Source organism: Rhyacophila brunnea, unplaced genomic scaffold, assembly GCF_057557595.1.
Source record: "Rhyacophila brunnea isolate RB1 unplaced genomic scaffold, BYU_Rbru_1.0 scaffold_4, whole genome shotgun sequence".
Lineage (NCBI taxonomy): Eukaryota > Metazoa > Arthropoda > Insecta > Trichoptera > Rhyacophilidae > Rhyacophila > Rhyacophila brunnea.
In genome coordinates this window covers 15976791-15994918 of record NW_028233068.1, presented here as the reverse complement: position 1 = coordinate 15994918, position 18128 = coordinate 15976791, and the positions used below count along the sequence as shown (strand labels likewise).

General features: G+C 35.8%; 1 protein-coding gene across 2 annotated transcripts; it reads right to left on the bottom strand.

Moving 5' to 3' along the window:
* Positions 1–42: 42 nt before the first annotated feature.
* Rtf1 (RNA polymerase-associated protein Rtf1) lies at positions 43–17838 on the bottom strand. 2 transcript variants are annotated; one of them, XM_085953691.1, is made up of 13 exons: positions 17653–17838; positions 15740–16118; positions 15290–15406; positions 15040–15172; positions 14078–14197; positions 13247–13509; positions 8061–8171; positions 5535–5701; positions 4852–5114; positions 3170–3818; positions 2703–2870; positions 2400–2499; positions 43–1123 (listed from the first exon to the last, which is right to left on the bottom strand). In XM_085953691.1, exons 1-13 carry the CDS (start codon positions 17716–17718, stop codon positions 1014–1016), a joined length of 2646 nt encoding a protein of 881 aa, XP_085809817.1. In that variant the 5' UTR covers positions 17719–17838; the 3' UTR covers positions 43–1013. The 2 variants fall into 2 exon arrangements, with proteins under 2 accessions (XP_085809817.1, XP_085809818.1); XM_085953692.1 differs by lacking the exon at positions 8061–8171.
* Positions 17839–18128: the final 290 nt, after the last annotated feature.

Genomic DNA, 18128 nt, shown 5'->3' with positions numbered 1-18128 from the left:
GGAATCTATGCAAACGTTCATAAAATAAAAATATTTATATTTGGGTTCTGCCATTGGTCTATTCTGAACAATAATCACTTTAGCACGTTTCCGTTATTTTCATTGGTCCAAATTAACACGGAAGGCATTCTATACACAAGACTACTGCTACCCACAATTGGTAAATTCATAATACGGCAAAAATTTAGGTCAGTAGACATGTTGGTCAAATTCGGGTATGTTCGTGCTGGCCGTTACGGCTGAATCCAAGCAGATATGGCCGAATCCAAGAGGATAGGCCCGAAGACAAGAATTTTGTATTGACACGTCAGACATATCAACATAACCTACAATTTTATTAGTTATGCCATTGGGATTGCAGCACAAAATGTAATTGCAGTAAAAAAAAATATTATGTTGCTGGTATTAGCCACTTGATATTTGACAGCTCGCAGGGAACTATAACGCGACAGCGGCCGTGACATAGTCGTATTTCAAAATAGTCGGATCTTGCATCTCAATTCTCAATATATAAAATTGACGTGTACTCTGTCTCACTCTACAAGTTAACACAGCCAAGAGAGGGGCTGTTAAAAGATAGCACTTTTTGACAGTACAGACGGCTGGCTAAATTATTTACATAATTAACCACCAGAATACGTAAAGTGATAAATGTGATATATTTAACACAATTAGCTCTTTTTGGATGTTAAGTGATATGTTAGAAGAATAGGTCTGCAGGAAATCTCCCGGTGTCCGACTGAGTATAGTCTTAACATAAATTAATTTTTATTACACAAGTAAAATCGCTTGAAAGCATTCGACAGCTTTGTAAAAAAGAAACACATTATAAAACACAGTTGGCAGTGGTGCCAGGTACAAAAATGTGTATTGAAATATACGGAGATCTATATCGTTTCATAACAATTATTATTCCTACCTAAACTACGCATTCGATATACGCCCTATTAATTATATTAATTACATTCGATACGGCGATATGGTAAACCATGAACAAGTATAATAAAAGTGTTTCAGATGAGTCCGCGTTTCTTTTTGTAGTCTTCTAAATTGAGCGAGCGCTTTGGCCCCGTGTCTTTCACTTTGTTCATCATGGGTTTGGGTATCACGTTCACGGCATTCACTGTAATTGAAAAAAAAATATTTTATAGATCAGGGTTCCGGAAACTATGGACAAAACATTTAGTTCACTAGCCAAAATCATAAACGGATCGAAAGCCATGTATTCACTAGAGGACAAATGGAGCAACATGACGCGGGACATGATGCTCAACATCTACGTCGACGTCTCGGGAACAATATGCTTGTATACATCAAGACTCATATCAGTAGTTGCAGAAATATTCCCCAAGGAGGTTGTGTTGGTTAAAGGCTGCATACATATGCATTTATTCTAATGACTAGTTTATCGAAATGTAAAAGAATGAAAAGGTGGTCGGTGTGGAATTACTTACTACAATATACAATGAATATTCGAGTGACTCATGTTGAGTGACATGTTGCGCACCCGTCTACACTCGCCAACATTTGACGGTTGGTCCGTGCGCTCGCTTGCAAAGCATGCAACATGTCCCGGGTCACGTAGACTCTATGTTGCGCATGGTGTTGAGTATTCGTATTTTATCCCCTAGTGAATACAAGGCTTTATCCCATAAAGAATGTGGCTGCAATTTTGTTATTAATTATTGCTTAATGTTGTTTCCATGGCATAACATTTCAATAATGATCTTATTAAAACGAATTTATATAATCGAACATAAAAAATAAAAAGATGTCATGTTGCAAATAGAAAATGGAGATTCTATGGTGTCATTTTTGATATACAACAATGAGTTTCTTCTTCTCAGAACTTTACTCTCTTTACAGAGTTTGTGTGAGAATTAGTAGACCAGACTTGTTTTATAGTTAAAATTTCATATTTTTAGGTTCAATCTCTATGGAAGGTTTTCAGCAACGTCTTTGGAAATATATACAGAACTAAATATTTTACATATTATAAAAGAAACATATCAGAAAAAGGAATGAGTGAATTGTGAAATTATTTTGAAATCTAGATTTCTCATTACGGATTACTTTCATCCCCAATCAGTCTAGAAAATTTATATTCTACTGCATAAGCAAACATACTAAATAATAATAATAGAATAATTATTCTATAAACATATCTTGGCTGTAATTTTATGGCATTGTATGCAGTGGTAAAGACCTTAGCGGAGGTCGGGGGCGTATAAATATACCTGAAAGTACGCGGAGAATCGTAGTTCCACAGATCGCCGCTAAGACGTCTGCAGCCATGATATAATGGTAAGGCTATAGAGAAGAATTGAATTAGACATAAAAGAATAATCCCTGAACGACCACACTCCATAGAAGATAATATAATGTCATTGATTACTTACTTGGTTGTGGAACTTCTAGGTCGATGTTAATTTCAAAGTCATGGAGGGAATAGAGATTGTTTTCATGACATTTCTGTTCCTTTTGACTGTCTGTCTTTTGCTACAAAATAATATAACAGTATGGTTAACATTTATATTTAAAATAACAAATTCACATATAAATCATAAATTATTTATTATTGTTAGAAAAATAGGTAATTCAGATATATGGAAATTATTTATATTGACATGTGTACATTTGTGACAGTCCTGCAGAAGGATAAACATAGCATAAGACAAGAAAAGTGATGTCTGGTATATTACCTGCAACAGCGCCGCTTCCCGGGCTATCTCCTGAATAATATTAACCTCCGTATCTGGAGCAGTGGCGTTCGCATTCTCCATTGCAGCAAAGGACTTGAAATTCATCACAGGTTTCGTGGAACGACGCGTGAACGGATCCTCAAATTTCATTCCTTTGTTCGCTTTCAGCTGACAAATAACAAATATGATTATTTATGGAGGCTATATCAAAATGATTGAGAATTAGAAGAAAAGGTTTTTCATTTATATAATGATTTGTAGTGGAAGAGCAGTAATTTGCCTGCAGGCAGACTGATGACTACACAATCAAATGGAATGAGTTTAGTCAATTGAATTGTGTACCTTCTATGCACACTCCCTCAACGGGCATTGTGCGAATGCTTAGCAATTCAGTCGTTATAAATCTATTAAGACACTACTGAGGGGGGATTGTCTGTTAGCAATCTGGGAAAATTATAAAAACGTACCTCTTCCATGATAGCCTTCTCCGCACCTTCTACATTCAATTTCCTATTTCTATTATTGATGTATGATATACTCTGGATGGATGAGGTTCGCACTTTATCCAAGCGATTAGCTCTCTCTTCCAACTCCTGTATTTTAATAGTGAGATCCGAAGCAACCTCTTCTTCCCCACGGATGGCAGCCGCGTCCCGATCCTTCATGAGCTGAGTCTTCTTCATGGCATAGTTGGTGGGATAAGCTCGGAAACGATCCTTCTCTTGGATTATTTTCTCCACATCCTCCTCTTTGAACTCGTATGCGAGTGCCTCTTTGATGTCGCGTATTTTGGATTCGACGTGTTCCAGTGTGGGCAGGACGGAGTCGGCCTGTGCACAGGTATCTTTCCATTTGACGAATTCAGCCTCAGAAAAGTCCTGATTGGAGATGAACTCCAAGCGGAAGACCCTGTCCTGCGCCCCGTGGCGCAGCTTGAGGCCCTTGTTGGTCCTGGTGCCGCCCAGCTGATAAATCTTGGCTGTCTCGCACACGTCGATGATCTCGGCCACACGGTACACAGGCCGGTTGTTGTTGTTGCCGATGGCGATGCGCACAAAGCAGCCTTGCGCCACGCGCGTGAAGAAAGGTAGGTGGACAAAGCGTTCCATTTTATACCTGTCAAACAGAAAATGCATTTATAACACAGCGTAGTACAAACATTTTTTATCATATTCAAATAATCTATGGCATGGGTGGCCAACCCACTGCCCGCGGGCCGCAAGCGGTCCACTGGGTGTCAACTTGTAGCCCGTGGAGCAGTGAGAAAATAAAAATAATATCAAATGCTGCCGCTAATTGTGCTAATTTCGCAAATTGAGATTCGATATTGGCTCAAGATTTTAAAAAGCACCGTATGCTTTTTGCTGCATTTGCACCGCCATTCTCCGTAGTCGTGAATTTATTACCGGGAAATTTACAAATGGAATATTGTGAAATATGTTGCGATGAACAGTTAAAGGAGAAATTCCATCAGGTTGGTTTGGAAGAGTTTTACAAAACATATTTGGGGAAGGAGAAATATCCTGCATTTTACAAACATGCTCTAATAATGACTTCGCTATTTGGAAACACTTACACGTGTGAACAGCTTTTTAGCCGGATGAAGCATATCAAATCCTGAGTGAGAACACGAATCACTGATGTGCATTTGGAAAATGTTTGCGTGTAGGAACAACCTCACTCGATATCGATATTAATGCACTTAGTTCTGCCACACAAAATGAAACTTCTCACTTAAATTTATCATTTTTATATTATTTTGTTTATTTTTTATTATCTAATCTAAAGTCTAATCTAATAAATATGTTTGATTCTCATTTTTGTTTTATTTTTATTAATATATATAATATATAGGTATATTTCTTTTTTGTTTTGTATAATAAAAAAAATCAGTTGTGCGGCCTGGTAGGAAATCTCATTTTTAGAATCTGGCCCGGCTGCTGAAAAGGTTGGCCACCCATGATCTAAGGTCTTATCATCTAAAGCTCTGTAAAACTGTCCAAGCAAATAAAAAATAAGAAACAAGCATATTTTTCTTTTGAATTATGTTTGATTAGTCGTTGTCGGGTAGATAAGATCAGATCATCTGAAATTAATCTAAAAAAATATGGCCTACAGCATACATAAAGCAAGGGGCGTGTGCACTGACCTGCTGAGTCTGATTTTGCTGAGCTCTTCTTTAGTGGTGATGTTGGTGGGACGGTCACGGGCGGAGGTCGCTCGCGGGCGTGGCGGCCCGCTGGACTTAGCATCACTGTCCGAGTCGCTGGCAGAGCGAGCGCTCTCTGACGATCTACCGCCGCCTCCCGACCGCGCTGACTTGCCTGACTCAGAGTCCGATGCTGAGTCGTCTGAGTATATATCTGACGCTTTCAACTTCACGCTTTGTTTGTTTGTTATTCCGTCACCGTCCTGTAATGCAATATCATATTAGATACTCTTTTGATTTTAAGTAATCGAATTTAAACGTTTAAGTAATCTTTTATCGGATACTTTATTCGATGCATATGCAAAAATTGTTATCAAATTATGTGTAGTTTGGACGGTCCTCATCATAAAAAATTGGAATACTCAAAACAATGCTGCATGAAACTATGCATGACTATTTCAAATGAAGAGTAAAAAAAAAACCAGAAAATATGTCCACATTTGCTCATTTGCCACTGTATTTGCACACATTTGCCATCCACGGCAAAAAAAAAAGATGAACAGTTTTTGTACACTATTTGTTTGCAGGTCTGTACTAGGCTTGATATTTTGTGATGAATTTGTTTTGAAATTCACTTTCTTCAGGCTGCTAAAACAAGATATGCTTTGAAAACAGACACCGACCTGATTCTCTTCCTTCTTCTGCCTCTCCTCTTCCTTCCTCATTTGGTTATCCAAGTCCCTCCGCTGCTTTCCTTCTCGCCGAGCTTTCAAAGCGGCCATCGCATTCACTCGCTTGTCGTCCACGGTCCTCTTTCGCTCCTTGGGTCTCTCCTTGGCGTCCGATTCACCTGAACGATCCATACAGTTAATAAATTGCATCTGTCACTGCTTTTTCATCATGGTAAACTAATAACGCATCGGGTCATATCAAAGTTGTGCACATTCAATCGCATCTCAGTAACAAAAACAAAAAATGTCAAGAGAGCCAAATGAACAATTACATAATTTCAAAAACCACTATTTCCTCTCACAGAAAGATTTTGGTTCAACAGCTACAATGTCACGTAAACATAAACCAGTATTGTTAGCCCAAATTAATTATAATACACCAAAAATATGTAGAAAATTTATAATTGCATTAAATTACATCTGTATATCTAATGGCTTTTCTCTTAAATGAATAATATGAATCAGCGACCTATGCGTACCGATTAAAGAGATAGGTAAACTTCTAGGGATAAATCAGAGGTGCACTCGATTCACAATTCCATATACCGAAGCAGGGTAAACCTTCATGCAGCAGTGCATTAATTAATATTAACAGTGATGTGTTAAAAATTATTTTCTTACGAAAGAAAATAATGAGGAAGCATTATCGAGAATGATTTCATGTATCATAATTTATTTTATGCCATGAAAAATTCAGGTTTAGCTCTGTATCGAGGTAATTTATTGTTGTACATGTGACCGTTTTGTTTAAAATCCCATAACCATAGGAAGTATGACACACTGTGAAATAATTCCATCTTGAATCTGACAAAATCACAAGATACTAAATGCTATCTGAGATTAAGCGAAGCTATACAGTATTAAATATTTATACTCTATTGTTAGTGATGTTAAGATAGGTCATAATATGTGAAATTTTAGTCTTGTAAAATAAGTAACCTGTATTTTTTATGAATAAAAGAACCGACTAGGTGGCGACAACTTTAACTAGGAGGGAGTTTGGAGAACTAAAATCCCTTCTCACACTGTCCCAACAGTTCCTATCACCGTGAAATCATTTGTTTTGAAAAGTGGTAATAAGAGAGTCGTGTTATAAGTAACTGCAGAAAGATAGAAGGTAAAAACCATTTTGACATTTTAATGTTATCATATAAATAATATCTTAAGTTCATTGGAAAAATTTTATGGTCATATTTTGCATTTCTTCTCTTAACATTACAAACATACAAAATTCAGAAAAAAAACAATAATAATATGCATGAAATAGTCAACCAACTTGATAATACATCAGTATGACAAAATATAACCAACCATGTAACTAACAAGAGTGTTGCCCTCCTGGTTAAAGTTGTCACATTCTATTTTAGTATACATTTAAATAAAATGATCATGTGCAAATTATGTAAATGGAAATCCCTCAGTATTTGTAAAGATTTTTTTTTTTGATTCAACGTGAATAGCTAGTCGAATGTGACAGTGCCCGTATAAACAGCTGTTACAAGATATAAGTTGTTCAATTTTACAACCATATTTTTTATGCTGTTTGTTCAGATAAAAAAACATATATGTATAAAACTTGTACAAATAGAGAGGGGTCGTCGTAATCGAATATTAGTGGTGTATACGATAGAACAAAGCAAAACCAAAAATATAATTAACATTTTGCATGATATACCACATAAATGCAATAATTAAAGCCGGCCCACACCAAGAGATCATGAACGAATCAAGAACATCTTTGATCAGACATACTATTAGATAGTTTTGCACGGCTAGACTGCCATTCGTTTAAGATCGTTTTGTGTGGACGCACCATGACAAACCATAAATTGAGTTCAGCAGAAAGGTACTGAGTCACACATGAGGCACTCTAAATCGTTGAATTTCAAACAGTTGCACTCTCGTAAAATAATTATTGTACATGCATAACATTTTAAAATACTGCTCATCAAAACAACCAGAATTGAGTTATAGTGCGTAATTTTAATTGTATGGATATTGGAATAAACAGAAAAAGTTAAAATGGAGAATATTTGTGGTTGGTAAATACATTGAAGGTATGAATAATTTCATTTCAAGTTAAAGTATAATAAAACCACAGGACATTTTCATTTTCACACACTTAAGTGGCAACAGAAGTATGAGTTTAATATTTTAATCTCTTTTCAATCCTTGTTTTATATTTCCGATAAAGATGACAGTGTTTATTTAAACAGTCACTACCATGACAGAAACAATATATTCTGTAAATTTATAACTAAGCAAGCATGCGAGAGGTGCAAGACTGTTCATTCTGCGTTTTATAGTGACTCATGCTTTCAGACATTTTGCAGACCACAAAAGAAATGAAACTCCGGAAAGAATACCATAACAAAAAGGGTGCATTAATGAACACGGCAACTGAAAAGAAAGGAAAGAAATAAAAGATGGCGGATATGCGACAGCTGTGTTTGACGTTGGGTAGGTATAATGCATTACCGGTCGAGTCGTCCAAGTCCCTTTGAACGGCCGACATGTATCCGTGTTGCTTTTGATCGGCAGCATTCGATTTAGAATCTCGGCTGTCTTTAGAAGACATGTCGCCCTTGCCTAAAATTAACAACCACACAAAAATGACCCACAAACAAAAGTACAATGTACAAACAAACAAAGCTGAAAAACATTATGACTGTAAGGTAGGAAGTATATCTGTACCAATCTCTTAGGCTCTTACCAAAGTCTGTAGAAACTTGCAGTGAAAAATTTAAGCGTGGGAAATGTGTAGTGAAGAGAACCGTGTGCCATATTAAAATACACCAATACCGCACTTTATGGCCCAGATACATTCTGAGAAAATTGACCGCAAAGCGAAATGACATATTATGATGAATTATTTACTTCCATACAATAGCCATAGGAGCAGTTCTTCCAATTACATTTCCATTATAAAAATAAATGTGTTCAATATCAGGATCAATTTGAAGTAAGATGTTACACCTTGTTCGATATGAGAGAACACTGACGACAAATCCTTTGAGGTTAACTGTTGGTTAAATACTTGTCGTTTTTCAAATTTTATGATGCAGGTTTTTGTAATTTGTCATTTCATTGTTCTGCATCCAGCCAGATAATTCCATTTCCAATTGAAGCTATCAGAAAACAATTGGAAAAGGCGAATAGATATATCATATAATAAACCAAATTATTGAAATCATTGAAAAACCATGTTTAAAGTTGGTCAAGAAATATAAAAAATGGTAGCTCACGATTAAAACTGACTGTCATCTATCCACCTATGGTTTGATACTAATTTACCAACAATTCGATAGTTTATAAATACGGTGAAAAAGTGATTAGAGAACCAGTGGGTCTATTCTATACTTATCAAACACTAAATTGATAAATAGTATCAAATTTAGGGTAGGTTTGTATCAAAATATTAGCACTTATTGTAACAATTACACGAAGCTGGTTTTTATTGTTGCAATAAGTGCGATATTTAAACAGCAGCAAGATATGTGCTGTTAAAATATAGCACTTATTGCAACAATAAAAACCAACTTCGTGTAATTGTTACAATAAGTGCTAATATTTTGATACAAACCTACCCTAAGTTTGATAATATTTATCACTTTATCACTTTAGCGGTCGATAAGCATAGAATAGACCCACAGAATCAAGAAAATATATTTAAAAAAACGGAGGGAACTAACTTTCAAACTAATAGCTTCCTTCACTTATTTACCCAACATTCTCAATGCATATACATATATTTTTACAGGCACAATAGTTTTTTTCCGATGACGAAAATATAGTGAAGAGTATTTTTGGTTGTAAATCGAAATTGCACCTTAATTATTAAAAAAAACAACCATCATAATGAAAAGCCGTACAACAAACAGCGGCCCAGTGAGGTATAAGTATATGTAGCAAAAAATAAATGTTAAAAGTCTTAAATACGATGTGTAGTAAAAAATTCTGGCACTGACAACTGTGAATACCGATACATTCTAACATTACACATGTGCGATGCTCAAATTTTCTACCCAAGTCAAAAAGGTAACCACTAGAAGAAACAGTTTAGTTTACATGGGGCCGTAATTTGTGTAGGTTGTGAGTCGCCAATCAAAGTACACAGTAGATTAGCCTCATTACAGATTATGACACAGTTATATGTAATTCATATACATGCTTTGAAATGCCTGACAATTCTAAATGGGGCTAATCTACATGAGTTATACACACAAGATATTAACAAAACCGGTTCATTTTTAGAAACACTTTTTACATAATAGTATTAATATCACTATGACTTAACTCGGAACTTTTAAAAGTCATTTTATTCCAAGTCTCATTGGGAAGATGAACTTCAATATTAAAAATAAGCATCTACATTTGTGTCCCCCTGAGAGGAGGCAAGTGAAAGTTGGGTCGATCCCATAAATAAAATAACCCAAAGGTTGCATTAAAACGCATCCATGTTAATAATGGTTACAATTATAAATTCAACATAAAACATTTCACCGTAGCACAGTTCGCAGTGAGGTTTCTATCGGAAAGAGATGACCGTATACTATACGGTCTCCAATTTAATTAGATTCAATATGAACAATTAATTCAATTTTCATAGCCGATTTTAGCAAAATTCATGAATTCATGAATTCAAGAATGAAAACCTAACCTAACCAAACAAATAATCTAGTATATCGGCTTTTTTCAAATTTTTTTACCGCTGGCTTCCTGTAAACCAACAAGAACCGTGTTTTATTTAGAGATGAATTTTATACGACCTAAAGAGGTTGGACGGTCTTTAATATACGACCATATATTTCGGATCAACATTTCACGTTGAAGTGTGATACGGCGAACTGCATATGTACAAATTTCCGGACACGGTTAATATGTTTTGTACAATGTTATTGAAAGTTCCATTTAAAATGACTATATTTGTAGGTATAGAATTTTTATCGCGTGAAGGCAGTACCTATGTCCCAACTGAACCTACGTACTATGCAGACAAGTTTCTCATTTTAATTTTACTACATCCTGTTCAGCAGTGAGGGTAAGCCTTAGTGCGATAAATACACTGTACTATAAAAACATGTAATTACCAACATGTACTATAAAAACAGATAAAATCTAATACACACTGAGATTTCCTAGCCTCTATCAGGTCGGTATTACACCATAAAAGATCTTTTACGTAGACTATTTTATAAAATGTTTTACAATGTAATAATAGTTTTATATTTTATACAATGATTTTGACAGTTCATTAGTTTGTTTCAAAATGGAAGATCGCAAGTTTGCGTAGTTTGTTTTTTCAACAAATTATTGATATAAATTATAAACAATTATAAGCGTCGGAGCCATAGCATTTCCTTTCGAACATAATATGTCACAATTAGGAATTAAGTCTTCTCTAAGGCAATGCGTCAAATGACATGTTAAGGCAAGGCATACAAACGAAGTAACAAAAATATAGCCACATACCCAGTGGCGGCTCGTCTGTATGCACTGCGGTACTGCAGCACCCCCAAGCAAATTAAGACAAATGTAATATTATAATATCCATAAATTTATGTATATTATATGAAAATATCAATATTATTAAGCGTGTAATCGCCCGCGCATCGATACATCCAACGTCCAATAATATTAACATACACCGCGGTAAGTACATGATTTTGCACAGTACCGATTTCAATAGAATATTCTCAAGTGGGCGAAGGAGGCCGCGGGCAGCGGTGCTCGCAAATGGAAGCCTAATCGGAACTGCCGGTCAGACAGTCCGATTTCAGTATTTCTCCGTTTCTGCATCGCTCGTGAGCACGCGCGCCACAGCGAGGAAAGAAATATAGCTATAATGATTTACTAAGATTGTTAAAATTTATTTTTGCAAGCAATTTATGCAAAGTTCTTTATTTTAATTATTAAGGCTGTACCTCAGTTGAGGCACGGTCTTAAAATATCGTGGCTAGGCGATGCGCAGATTGCGGGTCCAAATGACGCATGCCAAACGAAATATAATGTGTCATATAAATCCAACATACATCCATTTTATATTCTGTTTATTGTTCTATTAGTAACAATAATAATATATTCATTGACATGTTTTCTTTTTAAAGTAAATGGGTAACGTTTTTAGTCATCTTTACACGATTTAAGAATTAATACACCCTTCGCCATCACGAAACAAAGTGAGGTGTTTCCAACTCGACGTTCTCTCTCAGAATGCGAGCGAGTCCAAAATTTCGTCGCGCCTATAGTTGAAAATTATTTCCCGTTTCACTGATTTATCACCATAATATAATTAATTATTTATATTTAATTTTGATGTTAATAGTAAAATATAATCCAAATAAACATTTATTTTTATTTTTAATCAATCGCAGCACCCCCAAATATCTTATCCACGCGCCACCACTGCACATACCTATACCTATTATGTACATGGAATTTTTCATAATAATTTATTTTCATATGTTGGTATATCCACGCTATAATTTAAATGCTAATAATTACATTTCAATTATTTCGCACTTGATAATTTACAATTATATGAAGGCATCATCGATGTAAAAAAGTATATACAAAAGTTTTCATAACTAGATATTAATTTAAACCACACAACTCCTTGTAATTTTGTTACAAAATCTCAAAGAATAATCATTGAATGTTGGAAAAATACTCTTTATAATGAGAATTGATCAATATTTTAAATGAGTTACACTGCCAAAAGTTGTTAAGCCTCGAAATCATGTTATGGAGTAATTGCAATTTGAGAGTTTGACATGGCCTCTAAAATCAGGCATATTGTTAATTTCATTGTGCTTTGTATAGTTCCACGATGGCTGCGCGGCTTAAATGTCGGCCTATAGCGTCGTGGGTCCCAGGTTTGAATCCTGGGTCTGGCAAGTACACATATTGTTTTTCAATTTATGGACCTAATAGGTTGGGCAAGTGGCCGACATCCATTTCTCTAAAAACAAAATCTGTTAATACAAACCTCCACTCTGTGGAGGCCCATTTTATGATCTTATTAGGATCAGAGATGGTCGAAGAAGTTTATTTTTATGTGCATGTTTTATATATATCGATACACCCACGGTGGCCGCGCGGCATAAGCGTTGGACTATCACGCCGTGGGTCTCAGGTTCGAATCCTGGGTCTGGCAAGTACACATATTGTTTTTCAATTTGTGTGTGAGTCAGGGTATGGACCTAATAGGTTGAGCAAGTGGCTGACATCCATTTCTCGTAAAAAAACAAAATCTGTTAATACAAACCTCTACTATGTGGAGGCCCATATGATCCTATTAGGATCAGACATGGTCGAAAAAAAAAAAAAAATATATCGAATGTTCTTGAATTTTTTTTCTAGCATACATATTTATATATAAATACATAATCCGTTGTTAACTTTAAATACCTAAACTATTGACTTACCAACTTTTGGTAGCAACCCACGATATTATTTTATTATAAAATATATTAGAGTAATGTTTCACAAGATTCTTCTGAAAAAGTTATAAAACATTTCATAAAAGATCTGTGTTAAATAAAGATCTTTGTAATGTAATACCGGCCTTAAATTCATTTGAATGAGTTTCAAAGCAAGAGCAAAAGAAGACCCTCGTTAGAATTATAACATAGTGAATGAAAGAAAGAGTAAAGAAAACTCACTTCCGCTGCGAGCATCAGAGTCATGGGAGTGTGTGTTAGCGGGGGTCTGGTGGTGGGCGGCAGGGCGGGGGGAAGCCGCAGAGTTGGCGCCGCCGGTGTGGGTCTGCGATGGCGCGGCAGCCGAGTTGGAAGAGGAGACAGGAGCCTGCGAGCCCCGCCCCTCTGCCTCTGACGTGCTGGGAGCAGTCTTACTGCGCTGCGAGGGCTGCGCATCTCCGCCCTTTTTGCGACGGGCCAGGCGGAGCTTACGTTCGATTTCCCATCTGTCGAATGATTACGTGGATCAAACTATTGTTGCAAACACATAAAGCACAAATTAATATTCCATATTATGTGATAGCTTCAATGGCTTAAATGGGGAAGTGTAATAATAGTTTTTTGACAGGTTTTTCAAAATTAAATGCATTTTGTGTTTATTTTGAAAATAACTAATCACTACACATTAAGGTTTTCGAACAATTTTCCAAAATTCTCTTCTAATTTCGTTTCCACCCTAATTGCTCTGAGACTATTACTCCCCTCCTGGATCACTCCAGCATCCCCAAGGGGTGTGATACACACACTTCAGAAACACTGTAATTTCAAATGATGCTTAATATCTAAAATATATTAATGCTTGTAACACCAATGCAAAGAGTTTTTATTTCAGTGAGGTACTGGCAAATAAATCTGAGAGCATGAGTGTGAAGTTTGCTACAATTAAATCTGCAATGCAAAATGACTTACAGCTAATTTGATTATCAGCCTTAGTATTCATTTTTTCAGTAGGTATGCAAACAATAAATGTAATAAAAATACCAGATTTTTTTTAGTGAATAGAAATTTAGTCACCTGGTCTTCATGAGCTCTCGCCTTTCGATTCTCTTGAAGATTTCCTGTTCCCTCTCTTTCTCGGATAGAGCGGCAAGTCTGGACCTGTCTTCGCTGTCACCCATTAGATTTTCATCATACCTGTTGCGGCAAAATAAACACATCACGTCACATGTGGCATCATAACATAAATAGTTAATATGTAATATCTTTGACTAACATTTTGTTCAAGTGAGTTTTGTAGGTTTTAATGGAAATCAAATTATAAAAATAGGTAGACATAACTTAATTATTTTTTTTATAGATTAATAATTGTATGAGATTTTATACTACTGCGAAGTCTAAACTTAAAGACGACGAGCCCTGTAATCTCAATATTCAATATAAGCACGCACTCTCGAGTTTCACAGTTTTAAAAACTAAGAGCCTCACATGAATAAACTAAAAGAAAAAATGAAAGATGATTATTTGGGATGAGTGATTATGCGTGCTGAAACAAACGGTATTTTACCAAACGATTTTCAACAGAAAAACATCCATATTACCAGGATTAAAACGCTTGACATGAAATGGAAGCAAATTTCATATGCCTAGCATAAATTGCAATACAAAATACTGTATCACATCTGGGAATATTATCGTAATGGGAAAACCCCTAAGTTTAATGCATTTTGTGATCCTACTAAATCTATAATTACATTATTATTACATCACTATTTGATGTTCCCAAGGTACAGAATGATTTTGTACTTTAGGACAGGGGATTCCGTATCATTCTGTGACACTATTAATCATAAATGTTTTCTGTAAAAATGCAGAATGCTAAATAATTGTCTATAAGCCAGTATGAGATTGTATAAAATCTTCCAAGAACGGATGGATACGGCACCCAGCCAGCCAGCTCAGTTTCAGCCGTCTATTGTTAAAGTAGAATGTTCAAATGTCACGATTGTTTGAATGCACTTATCGAATGATATATTTACCCGTCATTGAATTCGGAATCGTCTGTATCGAACCCGCTGCTGTCCGACAAGCTACCGGCAGAGCGCCGTCTCTTCGGAGAGGCCACTTTCTTCTTTTTGTCATCTTCATCCGAAGAGTTTGACGATACTTCACCTAAATAAAGATAAATTATATATATTCCACTGCAAATAAAAATTAATAGTCATCTAAAAAGTCAATCGTTTTATTCATTCACTACCTAATTTGAAATTACATAAAATCTTCAGTTACCTTCTTCAGGTTCTGAATTGTTTGCCTTCTCTCTGTTGTTTTTGGAAGATTTCTGACCGCCGGATCCCGTACTGTCAGTAGATTTTTTTCTTGGAATTTTATTAGACTTCGCTGGACCTGTAAGAGAATTATGATAAATTAAGCATTCACTTCTGCATTAGTGTCTAGAAAATATTGGTTACAATTATAATTTTGTAATCAAGACCTATCATCCGCCTGCGATTGCCAGTGTTGCCAATTTGGGGTTTTTTACGAAATGTACCATTTTAATAGGCACACCCCAAACAGCTAAAATTTTCTAATTTAATTTAATAATTTAAAGCGTTCCGTGATAATTTGATTGATATAATTTTTTTTCTTTTGCCATAAAATAAGCTGTAATGTGAAGTTATTCTATACTGAAAGATCATGTATCTGTGAGATCGAAAAGTAAATGAGGAGGTGACTTGCCGCTTTCATTATTGCTGTCGACATGATCCGAGTGACTGTTGGAGACGGTGGAGGCTTTCCGGAGGGGGCGCTTGGCCCTCTTGGGTGGGCCTTTGTCATCGGATCGCCTCCCGTCATCGTCTTCATCATCCCGATTGTCACTCTCCGAGCTGGAGCGGGAGGCGCTACCCCGTCTATCTCCTTCCGAACCCGAAGAGACGCTCCGTCGCGAGGGTTTCTTGGCAGGGGGTTTAGATTTTTTGTTCGCATGGGCGGGAGAGCGGCCCCAGTCTGAGTCACTATCGGAGCCAGAAGAGTCGCCTGCGGCAGGACGTTGCCGCCCTGGAGAGCTCTCGTTGCTGCTCTTCTTTTTCTTTTTCTTAGCCAGATTTAAGAATTGCTGCAAGATAGGAAAAAAAAATTCCTTAGTCATACACTTCTGTCTTTCCAAAAATGTTTGCTGAAGCCTAATTTAGATAACCGCAGATAACAGTAGGCACCTTCCATATTCTTTTTACCAGATACAGTTACAGAACTGTGACTAAACAAAAGAGATTGTCATTTTGCTTCAACATGTTGAAAGAGAAGGTTATTCCAATGGCATAAAATAAATCTGATATTCATAGATCGTAATAATGCTGTGCAACATCCCAGAGTATACAGATAGTATTATACCGCACAGATTTTTTACAAATACTTAAGTGAAGCTGTGGGTACAATTTTTTTGATAGTTGGATCCTAATGTCAGTCAACCTTTCTGACTTAAAACACAATAACGACCAAAACTATTTAGGCATTATAATTAGCATTCTACCTGTATTAGAATTACTCTGACAATAACCTAACCTGCTACATATATTATGTGGTCGGTGATGTGTTTATCTCGGGTCCAGTGTCACTGATGACAGAAACAGTTTATCACATGTAGACATTTATATTAAATATCTTTTTCTGTCGGGAGAGATGCGTTTCGATCCAATAATAAAATTGTTACGTAATTTGAAGTTTGATATTTTGATACATTTCGATACATCATTATCACACACTAAGGTTGTTAGGTTGGGTTTGGTCTAAAAAAAGTTATAAAAGGTCATACAGTCATCTGCGGCACCATTACCCACAAATGGTTGGGCTAATGTAGAAGACCAACAATTGGATTCATGGCCAGTAAGGAAGGAATGTAATATGCAATATTAGATAAACATACAGTAAGTATGTACTGCCTATCATATTGTCATAAAAAAAACTAGGAAAATATAATATGAAATTCACATTTTTAAATGTAGATAGGTATTATCTTACACTTAGTAGGTAGTTACCTAATATTGTCATTTTTACATTAATCAGTCATAGTCAGACATGGCCAGCTACCAGATGACAGAGATTGGCAATGTAGATTGTTTTTCGATTATAAAATTATGTTTGTTTCACTCAAAACATTGAGAATGACATTGATCGATATAATACATAATATTATAAACGATCAAATAAAAACTAAATTAACCAAGATTCCTACTTTTTACTACGTTTCTTATAAATTAACCTGAAAAAAATATTTGGCAATGTTTCATAAATCCAATCGCAGTGTTTAAAAAGAATAACGAATACTTTATTCAAAGTAATACTTTATTTATACGCATTTCAATAATATAATGCCGACACATCGAAGCAAGTACGAAATGATACCGCTTTTCTCATCTTTGAAGATGATGCTAATTTTAGCGAGAAATAAAACTCGGCTACGTCAATTGATCTGACATTAATTAAGGGAGGTATTTTATAAATTGTAGTGTTGCACTAGTTGCCAGAGTAAATACTGTAGATTGCGATGTGGAATAACGGCGAATTGGGTCGAGAAAATGTTGGGATACGTCCCATGACACAACGTCCTAACCTTCGCGAAGAAAACATGGCGAGCAATTAGTTTTTCTTACCGCGTCGTCTACATCTGAGCCTTCGCTGCTGGAGTTCAAGTCGATCAGAGTTTTCCTCTTCGCCATTTTGAGGCGTTGATTAAATTAATGCACAACGATCGTACAAAATACTATAGTAGAATGAAATCGCCCGATAATTTAGAACGAAAAAACTGTACTTCCTCGATGCCTTCCCGACCGAACATTAACAGATTGTCTATGATTCGAAGAAGCTGTATATTTATTAAGTCTATGGATAGTAGAAAAAGGCGTACTTTGTCAAATTGTACAAACTGATAGCTAATAATTAATAAATATTTTGGTCTTATATCTTGCAATTATTGCAATAATTAAAAAGATTGTTTTCGATGTATGAACGAGTATATTAGGTATGTTACCTAACGCCACGTACTAAATGTACAGGTTATTAATCAATTATACCTGGCTAGTTGTCTGTGTATTTAAAGCCATACATTCCTTCATCTTTTTGTTTTGAC

Coding starts and splice junctions, on each gene's coding strand:
- Rtf1 (XM_085953691.1), bottom strand. CDS start 17,718: ATGGCGAAGAGGAAAACTCTGATCGACTTGAACTCCAGCAGCGAAGGC. Junction 14,198..15,039: donor GATTCCGAATTCAATGACGG/GTAAATATATCA, acceptor TTGCCGCAACAG/GTATGATGAAAATCTAATGG. Junction 8,172..13,246: donor CTCTGATGCTCGCAGCGGAA/GTGAGTTTTCTT, acceptor TGTTAATTTTAG/GCAAGGGCGACATGTCTTCT.